The sequence below is a fragment of the Peromyscus eremicus genome, chromosome 2, assembly GCF_949786415.1.
Source record: "Peromyscus eremicus chromosome 2, PerEre_H2_v1, whole genome shotgun sequence".
In the NCBI taxonomy this organism is placed as follows: domain Eukaryota; kingdom Metazoa; phylum Chordata; class Mammalia; order Rodentia; family Cricetidae; genus Peromyscus; species Peromyscus eremicus.
This window is the reverse complement of record NC_081417.1, coordinates 155274609-155288002: the sequence shown is the minus strand read 5'-3', so window position 1 is coordinate 155288002 and position 13394 is coordinate 155274609. Positions and strand designations below refer to the sequence as shown.

The 13394-nt window shown below is 43.4% G+C and overlaps 1 protein-coding gene across 1 annotated transcript; it reads left to right on the top strand.

Moving 5' to 3' along the window:
• The first annotated feature begins 345 nt into the window (after positions 1–345).
• LOC131905297 (arylacetamide deacetylase-like 4 family member 1) lies at positions 346–11983 on the top strand. The gene is made up of 4 exons (XM_059256267.1): positions 346–510; positions 5536–5752; positions 7744–7807; positions 11209–11983. The coding sequence occupies exons 1-4, from the start codon at positions 346–348 to the stop codon at positions 11981–11983; spliced, it is 1221 nt and encodes a 406-aa protein (XP_059112250.1).
• The last annotated feature ends 1411 nt before the right edge of the window (positions 11984–13394 follow it).

Sequence of the window (13394 nt, the reverse complement as noted above, 5' to 3'; positions counted from 1 at the left end):
GCCATGCTTTGATGTCATACTCCAGTGATTTCTTCCTCACAGGTGTCACTCCTCTAATCAACTGGTGACTCTCCGGGTGGTATGATAAAAGCCAGGCTGCCCTGGGACAAGGTACCAGGGTTCTGCTTCTGCTGGGCAGGAACTTCTTCAGGTGGGGAGCTGATGTAATCCCTTGAGCATCACAGAAGGATGTTCCTAGAGTGCCATAGCTGCCTGTAGTGGGAGGAGGCAGGCCCTGGAGTCACCGTGTGTTATAAGGCACCTGGATCTGTGGAGGAGAGAGTTCCACAAGCTCTTTCCAGGTGACAAGTCTTCCTCAGCTTGTTCTGAAGGGACAAGACCACCATGATCTTGGGGATAATCCTCTTCACTGCTGCATGCCTCCTGGTCCTGGGGGTCAGTGTGTGGGTTCTCTTAGAGGAGATATTCATTGTCCGTGTTCCTCCTGCCATCACCCACCGAGTGAGATTTCACATTCTACACTACTTCTTTCAGCTGGTAATAACTTTGGTAAGTTTTGTTTTCACCAACCTTGTCCTGCCCGGGGTAGACAAAATCCCAGCCCTGGGAAAGAATTTGGCAAAGATCCGTGTAATTTAAGAGCACCTGGTAATATACACTGCTCAGTGGTAATGACAGACATTGTGATAAGGACTTCTTAAATACTGTGGCCCCCGTACAGTGTCCGTTAAATGAGCTCTGAGTGTCCTCTCAGCTCATGCACTAGCACGGGGACAGTTAGGGGGGGAAATTCATGGAGGTTTCTGATGAGGGAGGACTCTGGAGTCTGTGTAATGAAAATTGGGGAAGGAATTGTGTGCGGCGACTTTACCTTGGTAGGGTAGCATAAAACTATCAGCTCATAACCAGTTGGGAAGAAAATACAGTCTATTGTCCTCTTGGTAGAAACACAGAGCCTTCGGTTAGGTGTGGAAAGGTCTGACATGCTGTGATGTCCAGGTCCCCATGGCTCTCGATGATATAGTTTGAGTGTTTAGAACCAGCAGTCTCAAACCACAGCACAAGATTTTAGTACCTTCTTGGTTAGGGTTTCTCCCATTCAATGTTTAAAATATTTTCATTTCTTTGATAATTTCATACCATGTATTTAGATCACACTCACCCTTCTTCCCACTCTTGCTATTTCTGCCCTCTTCACTCTTACCTCCCTACCCACCCAGCTTCGATTTTTTTGTCTTTCTTTCTTTCTTTCTTTCTTTCTTTCTTTCTTTCTTTCTTTCTTTCTTTCTTCCTTCCTTCCTTCCTTCCTTCCTTTCTTTCTTTCTTTCTTTCTTTCTTTCTTTCTTTCTTTCTTTCTGTCTTTCTTTCTTTTTTTTTTAAATCAAATTAAGTTTCTGTATTCTTTGGAGTTGGGCCTGCCCTGGAGTGTTGTCCACCCACCAGGGCTACATCATTTAAGAAACTGACTTTTTCTCACACAGATGCTATCAATAGCCCCTCAGCTAATACTGGGGTTTTGTGCCCACCTTCCTCCCCTCCATGCTGAAATTTTGGTCTGGCTTGTGCTTGAGGAGGTCTCGCACATGCTGTCACATCGCCTTGAGTTTGTACATGCTACTGTCTTGGTATGTCCAGAGACATTGTTTCCTTGAAGTTTCTCCTTTCTCCAGCTTCTGTAATCTTTCTGTAGTCTCTTCTGTGAAGACCTCCGAGCCATAGGAGAGGAGTGTGATACAGATGTCCCATTTAGGACTGAGCACTCTGTAGTGTCTCTTAGTTCTCTGCATGTTGACCAGTTGAGGGTCTCTGTGTTGATTGTCATCTACTTCAAGGGGAAGCTTCTCTGATGAGGGCTGAGAGATGCCCTTACCTGTGAGTATAGCAACAGGCAGTTAGCAGTTAGGAGTCATTTTAACACTGTGTCCATAAAGCAAAATAACAGTCTTAGGATCTCTTCTGGGACCTATGACTTATCTAATCACTGGCTCTTGGCTCCATTAACAGTGCCATGTGTGGGTCCATCTCACGGAGTAGGTTTTAGATCCAATCAGAAAGTGGTTGATTACTACCACAAAATTCATGTCACTATTTCAAAGTTTTGGGAAGAGCAAAGAGTATTGTATTTTCCTTCCTAGGATCTGTTCTGGGGCTTTTGAAATTAAAAGAGATTAACTGGAGGTAGATGGTACATGATATTAGTCACTTTTAATATCTAATGTACACAAACTGAAAAGTGGTTAGACCTGAGGGCTTATATTCTATTTTGACAAAGAATCATAAGATCTTAGAGAAATGAGAAAGTAAATGTGTTCAAACTTTTACAGACCATACACTGTAAAAAAGTAAGTTTGTGGGGAAAAATTATGAACAATGGGAGTTGGGTTTTTTTTTAATTAGTGTTGGGAATTTAGATTTATTTTCTCTGTCCTTCTTGGTTTGAGACACATTTCTCAAAGGAGACTTACTTTTTTGCTTCAAGGCAAATAACAGGAAGGCAAAAAACCTTTTAATTTGATGGTTTTTGTTTATTGTCAACTCAAAGTATTCCTTATTCCGAAGAGGCATATTTGGGGTGGGGTATGATCCATTCTGCTAAGACATTAGACTTTTACAGGTGACATCTTTTCCTCTACTCAATCTGAAGGAACAAGAGCACCACAGATCTCTCAGTAGAGAGTTTTGCATGTTTTGTCCCCTTGAGTTTCCCCAAATTTGATACAATCTTATTGTCCACTACTGGCCAGTTTATTGACTTCTCTGGAGTCACTTGTATGGTAGAAACAGGCAGCCTGATCACAGAACATGAACTGTGTTCTTTAGGCTGAACTGTCCCTTTATGTCAAATTAGAAGCAAGAATATATCTATGTTTTAGGGTGATTCCACAAGTGAATTGCCACGGGGTCACAACTTATGCAGGAGGGTCAGAGGTACCAAGGTGCAGACCAATGATTACCAACAAAAGTCATTTGTGCCCCTTCCCCAGAGGATGTTTTGGCAATGTCTGAAGAGATACTGTGGTTGCCCCTACTGGGGGAAATTCTAGGAGGTTACAGATATCCACCACCACATTCTGCTTTTTTGAGGGTTTTTGATTCTGTGACAAAGGTAAGAGCCAGCTGATTGCTCTCAGCAGGAACAGGTTGTTTATAGTTGATTTTCTTAGCTGTTTGAAGCTCCTCTTTGGGTTCCTGGCTGTTTCATTTTGGGAGCCTAGGTTGACCACCTCAGTGTTTAGTCACTCTATTGGTCTTTTGTTCAGTAATCAAGGATTGGGCATTTGTGCAGTGCCAAGCTTGGTGAAAAGTATAAGCTGGGGAAGGACCTGGAGATGAATGTCAGGAGATAGACTCAGTCCTTGTCAGCCCACTCTGGGAAAATGTTCTTAGAACCCTCTATCCTCAGTGCATTTCAGAAAAGAAGAAGGAAAACTCCTCCTTCCTTATTTCCTATCAAACACGTGAGACTCATGCATGGAGCTAGTTCTGTGCTGTGTTTATCCTTCATGACACTCTCAGTCTGCATGTGTGTGCCCAATGGAACTCTGCACCCTGGCACACTGGGCTTTGAATACACCCTCTGGGCAGGTGCCAATCAAGATTTCCAGAACAGAGGTGAATGTAGAAGACAAACATCACTCATAGCTTCTCTTCTAGTAGCAAATGATGCACACTCATGAACATACTCAACATGCTCTCAAAACAGTGCCCTGAATGGTAGCTGACTATGGGGAAGAAAAGGCAGGAGGAGACCATAAATTCTGCTAGGGAAAGGAAAGGGAGACCTGCCTTGCTGAGAGGTGACACCTGAGCTAGCAGCTAAAAAGGGGATGAGGGAAGAGGCACGTGGATATCTTGTTGGCTGAGACATCCAGGGGCCTGGACTTTAGAGGGTCAGCATGGAGTTCAGTGTAGTGGAACAGGAGGGGAGAGGAAGGGAAGAGGATGTTATTAGGGGGTGTAGTTGTAGACTGTAAACTGCTAAAGATGTTCTGAGGTCATTGGTGTTTTTCCCAATGACACGAAAGGCCACATGGCATGTAAGCCCACAAATATCTCAACTTCCAGGTGGAGTCCACCATTAGGACATGTCTTGATGTCCATCAATCTGTTAAGGAGTAAAATGTTGATCTCACTAATCCAGACCCTATGTCAGCTGGTACAGAAGTTATAGTCCAAGGCTGACCTGTTGTGAGACATTTGTGGCTACCAGGTTCTAGTCCCATCTTTTGCCTTCTCAAAAACCTAAAGTACCTGTGGTGGTGTGGAAGAAAATGATTCCCAAAGTGAGTGACACTATTAGGAGGTGAGGTCTTGTTTGAGGAAGTATGTCACTGATGGGACAGGCTTTGAGGTCTCCTATGCTCAAGACACTGCCTAGTGTCTGAGTCTACTTCCTGTTGCCTGCACAGCAAGATGTAGCAGCTCTTTCTCCAGTACCATGTCTACCTACACACTGCCATGAGCCCCATCATCCTGATAATGGACTAAACCTCTAAAACTGTAAACTGCCACCTCAATTAAATGTTTTCCTTGATAAGGGTTGCCGTGGTCATGGTGTCTCTTCACAGCAACAGAAAGTCTAACTTGACTTTCAGGCTTACCAGTGGATTTTATCCCTGTCATTCACACTTAAAGAACACCACAGAGTTTCTGACAAGTACATCGTTGATGCACAGACTATCATGGAAAAGATAGTCACCATTGGCAAACTTCATTGTTTGGTAATTTTCATAACCCACCCACTTCATTCCACCCAGAAAGCCCTGGAGTGCATGGAAATTAATCCTGCTTTGTGGATTAGGGATTTATGAGAGAAGTTATCACTGAGTCACCTAGTTTGGAGCACATAGTTTGGAGCAGAAATTGAACTAAGCATGATCCTCATAGCTGCAAAGGCTGTATTGGAAACTCTGTGTCTGTGGTAGGCTTTGGGACAGCACTTTACTGTATACTGTGTGTGACAGAGGGCATCATGTGAGTCCTAAATGACTGTGGGACTAGAAATAGTCATTTCCCTCATATTTTTTGTTTGTGTTTTGTGATTGTTTTTGTTTTTGTTTATTCAAGAAAGGGTTTCACTATGTAGCTCTGGCTATCCTGGAATTCACTATGTAGACCAGGCTGGCCTCAAATTCACAGAGATCTGCCTGCCTCAGCCTCTCAAGTGCTGGGATTAAAGGCATGTACACTCAATCTCATGATGTATTTTTAAGGAATGGTTAAAGCAATGTGAAGAGGCACCTGTGTAACTAGAAAATGAGGTACCAGATGAGTGAAATAAACTGAGAGCTATCATAGAACTAAAACTGTGGGGCCACTGGTGCTTGTTGCAAAGGCTACTGGGAAATCCTCACAGCAAGCAAGAATAGCCTTTCTCTCCTAGTTTGTGTCCCTTGTTTCCTAGAGCTTCACAACTAGGCACTGCCTTGCTGACAGGAAACAATCCCATCCAATTAGGAGCCTTGGCAAAGTCCTGAGTTGAGCCATATAGTACATTAGGCAATAACAGTATAGAGGAAGGAATGGACAACTGTGGAAGGCAGCCAACTGGTTTTTCCTTCTATCTTTCTACAGGGGAATTTACTGGAGAAGATGAAAATTTGCTCCATGCCCCGCTTTTTTCGCTTTTTCCAAGACCTATTGGTGCCAAAGAATAACTATGGTGTGCTGGTAAAGAACCTGCACTTCGGAACAATCCCTGTGAGGCTGTTCCAACCCAAGGCAGCCTCCTCTGGGCCCCGGCGAGGCATCATCTTCTACCATGGAGGAGGTTGCGTGTTTGGCAGCCTGGGTAAGAAATGTCTCTGAAGCACAGGAAAGGAAGAAGGGGGTCTCATGACTGTAATAACTACATCTACGTTCCATCAGGAATTCTTGGGAGGGAGACAGAGAAAGTAACAGTCAGAAATCCTTCTGAAGAGGCCACATAGAGGCTGAGGGTTATGTCAGTCAATAAGGTTGCAGTTTCCATGGAAATATTGTCTATAATAAGTCTTAGTCCAGGAGGGGACACTGCCACAAGCAGCCAAGTACTTGGTGTGGTCCCTCCTCTCTATTGCTTCTCAAAGCCACTGGCTCATCTGAGATCCCCAAATCACACATGTCCCTCAGCTCTGTTGGATCACTTCAGTGCAACAAGTTTGTACCATCACACACCATCAGTTAGGCATCCTGATGTCAGCCTTCTTCTCCAGTTCTTAATTTGTAGGTTGTTCCTCGTTATGAACCATGGGGAGGGGTCTTAAAACACACCTCATAGAGCATTTCTGCAGTCTAGCCTCTTCTTTTCCCCCTGTGATACCCTCTCCCACGCGGACACTTTTTGTCCCCTCCTGCTCTTGCTGTGTTGCGGCACAGACTCTGTTATGTGCTGCAGACATGTTGAGCTCATCACTCTTGGTCTTCTGTGCATTGTGTTTTGTTCTCAAAATATGTTCCCCATGACTGGCTTGGAATGGGTGAATACCCCTTTGATCTTGGATACTTTCACAAATGGCCTTTCTAGAGGCCAACATCTATCTACAGAATTTTTCTGCCATTGTGAGGCTGAACACCTACCTTCCAGTTCCACCCATGACATCTTCCTTGTTGAATGTCTTTATGGCATTTGTCACCACCGGAGCTTGCTTTGGTTCCCCAACCCCCGTGTTCCTTTTTTTTTTCTTGCTGTCTTTCTACCCCTGGTAAAAATGGGAATGCTAAGAGGGAGAGAGACCTGTATTGTCTGTGTTGTTGGATCCCCACTGCTTGGTCTTATTGTTTGTATTTTTTGACTGACTTATAAACACATGGATATAATTATCTATTGATGGTTGAGGGAAAAGATAAATTTGCAAAGGAACAAATGGTTGAATGAGCGAGAAGCACAGATGTAGACAAAGACAGATGCATGTCCCTCTCCATTGGTAGAACAGGATGAGATGGGGGTAACTTGCTGCCACCTTGTGGTAGAAACATCCTTGGCTATTCTATACCTGAAGATGTTAAAAAACGATGCTCACAAATTAACTATGATTAGAACCCAGGTATGGGTCCCACCTCTGTCCAGGAGCATTTTTCAGTCTCAGAAACCCTTGGAAGCCTCCCCCTAGATTGTCAAGCTCTTCAGTGGTGAAAACATCCATAGAAATGCTACTTGTATGAGTTGCTGAAGTCCTGGTGTTCCTTTGGTTCAGTGTCCATAGAGATGTGTCACCCATCTCAACCCTGTCCTGTTCACTCCAAGCAGAGAGAGTGACAGGTACAAAACTCTGTATGCCAGCAGCCATGGCTGGACAAGGCTGAGTTTAAGATGCATTTCTCAGGTTCTGTGCCTGTCACTGGACCTGGATGTGCAACCCAGTAATCTTAGAGGCTTCATCTTCTGGAACTTCAGATGTACTACCCTCCTAACTGAAATATTCCATCCAGCCTTTGGGTATTTCCTATTCAATATGAAATATATAAAATTATTAATATTCCCAGTCTTTCATTCTAAACTCCACAATCTTGGCTTTGCCCATTTCAGAATCCCCAGGCCTTACAGTCCTCAGTTTCCTCACTATAAAGTTCAATGATACAGAAGATGAGCCACAAAGTCCCCTTGAGCCCTGACATTGAGATTGAAAGTGATGACTGGCTTTCCCTGGCAGATCTGGCCAGAGTCACTTCAGATGTGTCAAGAATCAGAACACAGGGAGGATGTTACCTCCTTACTCATGGCAGAAACTTCTGTCTTAGAGCTGTGGTAGAAAGTTCTAGATCCTCCTCATGGGCTGCATTGGACCTGTTCTTGTCTTACAGATTGTTTCCACAACATATGCAGCTACCTGGCCTGGGAGACAGATTCAGTACTGCTGTCAGTGGGGTGAGTAGCTTTCAATAGACATTGGCTTCATCAGGTACCTGGATAATCCATGATAGAGTGAACACAAGACTAGATGGCTCTGCTTTGCTCTGGACCCATGCATAGCCATTCAGTAAATGAAACAGAAAGGCACATCATGATGTGAAGGAATCTAGGTAGTGAAAAATTAAATAAAATTTTTCAACAACTTACATCAAACTCAATACTTTCTTTATCATAGTTTAAAATAACTAAAATCAATGGGATATGTTTTATGAATACCTAGAAACACAATAAATTGATGTTAAAAGAAAATGAGTGATAGATTCAGGAACCAGAGTGTTTTAGTTACTTTTCTGTTGCTGTGATAAAACACCACAACTGAGGCTGGGGAGATGGCTCAGGGGTGAAGAGCGTGTCCTGCTTTTGCAGAGGGCCTGAGTTCGGTTCCTAGCACCCACATCAATAGTTCAATGACCATTGGTAGCTCAAGTTCCAGGGCATCCAATGCCCTCTTCTGGTTACTGTGGGCATTGCACCATGTGCACAAACCCACACACAGACTCATACATATACACATAACTACAAACTAAAATAAAAATACTAAAAAAAAATCACCACAACCAAAGCAACTTAAGGAACAGAAACTCTATTTCAGTTCATGATTCTAGGAAGATAATAGTCCATCATGGCTAGGAGGCATGGCAGCATGCAGCAGCCAGGGCAGTAGGAGTAACAAGCTGAGAGCTCACATCCTCAACCACGAGCACAAAGCAGAGAATGAACAGGAGGTAGGACAAGGCTATAAACACCCAAAGCCCACTAGCTGTGACACACTTCCTCTGTCAAGACTCCGCCTCCCAAAGGTTCCACAATCTTGCTAAACAGTGCCACCAACTGGAAACCAAGTGTTCAAATATCTGAGCCTATTGGGGACAGTTCTCATTCAAACCACCACACAGAGTAACCTTCCTTCAACAGTCTGGCATTGGCCCGGGGAGGGTAATGGAGTAGTAAAAGATGGCTTAGATCAAGGACAAGATTTTTGTTGGAGTGATGATTCTGAAGGTTCTCTCTCAGTGTGCTGTCAAAAATCCATCTACTCAATGGCAGACACACAGGTACCAAGGGGGAGAGTGACTTAAAACCCAGCTCTAGTCTTCTGTAAACAAAAGGGGTTTTTGAGTGGATGGAAGGCAGAGGCAGACGCTCTAGTCAAATCTCCCTTGTTAGACTGTTTCTACAGTGGCTCTCTCACACCTTGGTGTCCCTCAGGCTGGGTAGACAATGCAGACATTGTGACTGGAGAAAGTTAGCAAGTGTATTAGTCAGGGTTCTCTAGAGCAAGAGAATGGATAGAATGGATATTTATTAAAAGGGGATTTATTAGAGTGGCTTATAGGCTATGGTCTAGCTGTCTCCCAATGGAAAGACCAAGAATCCAATAATTGTTCTGTCTACAAGACTGGATGTCTCAATCCCAATCTGGTGCTGAGGTCCTAAAGGATTCCTAGAAAGCTGCTGGTCTTTAGTCTATGTTGGGAACTTCAAAGAAGGAGGTTCTAATTCCAGTTAAGGAATGCCTAAGCAACTGGATAAATGAGCTTGCCATCAAAACTGAGGGAAAGCAGGCAAAATGCAAAAGTTCCTTCTTCACTACCCTTTTATGTGGGCTGCCACTGGAAGATATGGCCCAGATTTATGATGGGTCTTCTCAACTCAAACAATCCCATCAAAAAAAAAAAAAAAGAAAAGAAAAGAAAAAGAAGAAAGAAAGAAAGAAAGAAAGAAAGAAAGAAAGAAAGAAAGAAAGAAAGAAAGAAAGAAAGAAAAAACAACAACCCTCAGACATATTCTTAGATTTTTGTAGGGTCCAGATGTGGTCAAATTGATAACCAAGATTATCAGTCACATTAAACATCTATGATTCTCTCTGATGACAAGATAAGGGTAGCATCTTTGGAGCCTCCAGGGGCCTACCTGACTTTTATGGTAACTGAACTTCAATTATTGGAACCCAACTCTCAGAAGGCCTGTAGGCACTGAAGATCTCTTGTATTCAGAGCACAGAAATAGAAACACCTTTGCTGGCCTCTGCACGACATTGTGCTACATTTCCTCTTTGCTCCTTAGGTACATGCAACAAGCTTCCCAACTACCTGTAGTGATATTTTGTGGGGAATTGCAAAGTTTGGCCTGTAGGTCTGAGTGTTGTGAGGCAGTGGCTGAAGAGCTGCAGTGAGTCGGGCCTGGGAGGAGATGCCTGAGCGATGCTGGAACACAAGGAGACCACGGCTCTTCTCTTCTCGCTTGTCACTGCCCCCCCCACACACACACACACTTCCCATCCTCTCTCCTCTTCCCTGCTATGTCCAGCTGAACCACTTTCATCTTGACTTTAGCCTTAGCCTCCTCATCTTTTCTGACAGGAAGTAAGACACGTCATTGCCCTGTCCCTGTCATTGCTTGTCTTCCCACTTTCAGTGGGAACTACCTTTCAAGTTGCATAATTCTCCATGGGATCTGTTAATCTCTATGTGTTTGAATGGAGAATCCTTGCCACTCTGACTCCAGGCAGGTTCTTCAAAGTCAAATAGAAAAATAAACAAACAACAACAACAAAAAAACCCTGAGGATAGCCCTTCAGCCTAGTTTTCTTCCTGTTGCTGTGATAAAAACCCTGACCAAAATCAGGAGAAGAAATGTTTGTTTTAGCTTACAATTCTGGGTCATAGGGCATCATTAAGGAATGTCAAGGCAGGAACTTGAAGGCAGGCCTGCTTATTAATCTACAAAGCACTATATCTGACCAAGGAACTCACTTCACAGCCAAGTACAACAGGAACCATGATGAATGTTTCCTGCTTGCTGGCTTGTAGGCTCATACTTAATAGCCCAGGGTCACCTGCCCAGGAATGGTGCTGCCCATGATGATATTGCCCCTCCCGAACCAATTAACAGTCAAGACAATCATCCCATACAGACACGCCATGGGCCGATTTTTGGTTTGCTTGTTTGTTTGGGTTTTGGTTTTTCGAGACAGTTTCTCTGTGTAACAGCCCTGACTGTCCTGGAACTTGCTTTGTAGACCAGGCTGACCTTGAACTCACAGAGATATGCCTGCTTCTGCCTCCCAAGTACTGGGATTAAAAGCATGTGCCACCATGCCTGGCTCATCCCACACACCAATTTGATCTAGGAAATTCCTCAACTGAGGCTCTCTTCTCAGATATTTATAGACTCTGTTAGATTGACAATTAAAGATAACTAGGACATCATCTTTATTTTTGGAGGTCATTCTTAAGGTTTAATCAGGCTCTGTCTCCTCTGGGCATAGATATCACTAGTTGATAGCCTCCACTAAACCCTGTATGTGTTAGTGTGCTATGTTTTTTGGTGTTTGTTTTTTTTTTCCTCCTTAGGTACCGCCAGCTTCCTGACCACCATCACCCGTCTGCTTTCCAGGATTGCCTGAATGCCACCATCCACTTCTTGAAAGACCTGAAAACCTATGGGGTAGACCCTGCCCGGGTGGTGGTTAGTGGAGAAAGCATTGGAGCTGGGGCTGTAGCTATTATTACCCAGGTGTTATTGGGCAGACAAGATCTTCCCCAGTTTCGGGCTCAGGTGCTGATTTATCCAATCACCCAGGCAGTCAATTTTCAGTTACCATCTTACCAGCAGAATCATAATGCCCCATTCCTATCTAGGAAATTTTTGATGACCTGTGTGTGTAAGTATTTGGCCATTGACCTGTCCTGGATGGATTCCATGTTGAAAGGTACTTTTATACCCCCAGACTACTGGAAGAAGTATGAGAAATGGGTCAGCTCTGATAATATCCCCCAAAGATTCAAGATCAAAGGCCCACAATCCGAGTTTCCCGGACTTTTTAATGAGACTGCCTATTTGGAAACCAAGAGTGTTTTTAATTTAGAAGCTTCACCTCTACTGGCAGATGATAAGATTATTGCTCAGCTTCCTGAAGCATTCCTGGTGAGCTGTGAATATGATGTTCTCCGTGATGACACCTTGCTCTACAAGAAACGCTTGGAGGACCAGGGAGTCCCTGTAACCTGGTGCCATTTGGAAGATGGCTTTCATGGATGCATACTTTTATTTGATAAGAACATTTTCTCTTTTCCTTGTTCACATAAGGTTATGAATTCTACAGTCAGTTATATAAAGGGCATATGAGATCTTCAGGGTGAAGCCAGTAGTTAAATAATTGCTTAGTTTACACAATTAAAACTCTAGCACTGCAAACAAACAACACTAAAGAAACAAGTAAACAAGCAGACTGAAAACAAGCAGAATGAAAAACAAAAACAAAACCTATAAAGGAAAAGAAAGGGGGGAAAAGTACATGATATACGCATAAGTAGGATAAGTGAAGGATAGCTTCTGACATCAGCAAAGGACTTTGCTGAATGCCTCAGGTCATAGGGAAGAGACAGAGCTGAGGACATGTTGGGTGCACAAATTCTCACCCTGTCTGTTTTCTTCCTTCAAGGGCAATGTTCAGTGTTGCATCAAGCAGAACTCTACCACTATCCCTTAGAGAATGAATATCATGGGATTTTCTAGAAGCATTACTCTACAGATCTGTGCAGAATAGATACCACCAACCTGTCACATGGCCATTGATGGATGAATCTGTGTCCATGATGATAAAGTATTGCAGGAGCCATACACCGGATGGATGAAATCAAGGTTACTGCTTACAGTCCAATTCATATTTTTCTTTTTCTGGCCTGAAAATATTTGCAGAGAAACTCTTTATAGCCCCATCTACCCTTAGGCTGAATTACAGGAAAATTTTGTGGGAAAGAAATTTCATTTGTAGGAAAGAGAGGCACTGAATGAGTAAGAAGAGAGGAATGGAAGGAAAGAGTGAGCTCTGAGGAGTGTTGAGCCTTGTCTGGACTCAAATCTTTAATTGGAATTTCTAGAGCAGACTCTCATCTACCAGGAGACAGGGTCTCAAGTCAAGGCTCTTTTATGAGTATCTGAGACTAGCTGGAACATAGAAGGGACTAAGGTACTGAGTTGCATCTGTTGTTTTTCATTAGAGAAAAGTACCTTACTCTTTTCCAGAAAAATACCATTGTTTCAGCTCAGATGGAAAGGAAAAGGATTGCCTACTGGTGACGGTCCATGGCATAGGCCTTTGTAGGAATAAGAACTTGCTGATGATTAGCTGCTGTTCAGATCCACTTGAGTTGATTCATCTTATTGTCTCTTCCAATTGGTTTAAAAGTGTTTAGATTAGTAATTCAGAGACAATTAGATTGCAAGGGCTCTGACTTTATTGAGTGGTTTAGTCTCTGATCGATACAAAATTTGAGGGTGGAAAGAGAAAGGTTGCTGAAGAGGAGAAGTGGGCCACTTCTTCAGGATTATACCTGCCTTTGGCTCCGTGCTTTGACTCCGTCTTTTGACAATGGATATTAGTCACTTTTGTTGCCATGGCCAAATATCTGACAAGAAGCAACTTAAGGAAGGAAAAGTTTTCTTTGTTCATGCTTTTAAAGAGGAGCCCACCATGGAAGCCATGGCAACAGGAGCATGAGGTGGCTGCTCACATTGCATTAGTGGCTAGAAAGCA

What these genes read in the sequence shown, in the direction of transcription:
- LOC131905297 (XM_059256267.1), top strand. Translation starts at nt 346, where the DNA reads ATGATCTTGGGGATAATCCTCTTCACTGCTGCATGCCTCCTGGTCCTG. An exon ending in TTCAGCTGGTAATAACTTTG is followed by an intron (nt 511 to 5,535) that starts GTAAGTTTTGTT and finishes ATCTTTCTACAG; the next exon opens with GGGAATTTACTGGAGAAGAT. An exon ending in TTGCGTGTTTGGCAGCCTGG is followed by an intron (nt 5,753 to 7,743) that starts GTAAGAAATGTC and finishes CTTGTCTTACAG; the next exon opens with ATTGTTTCCACAACATATGC.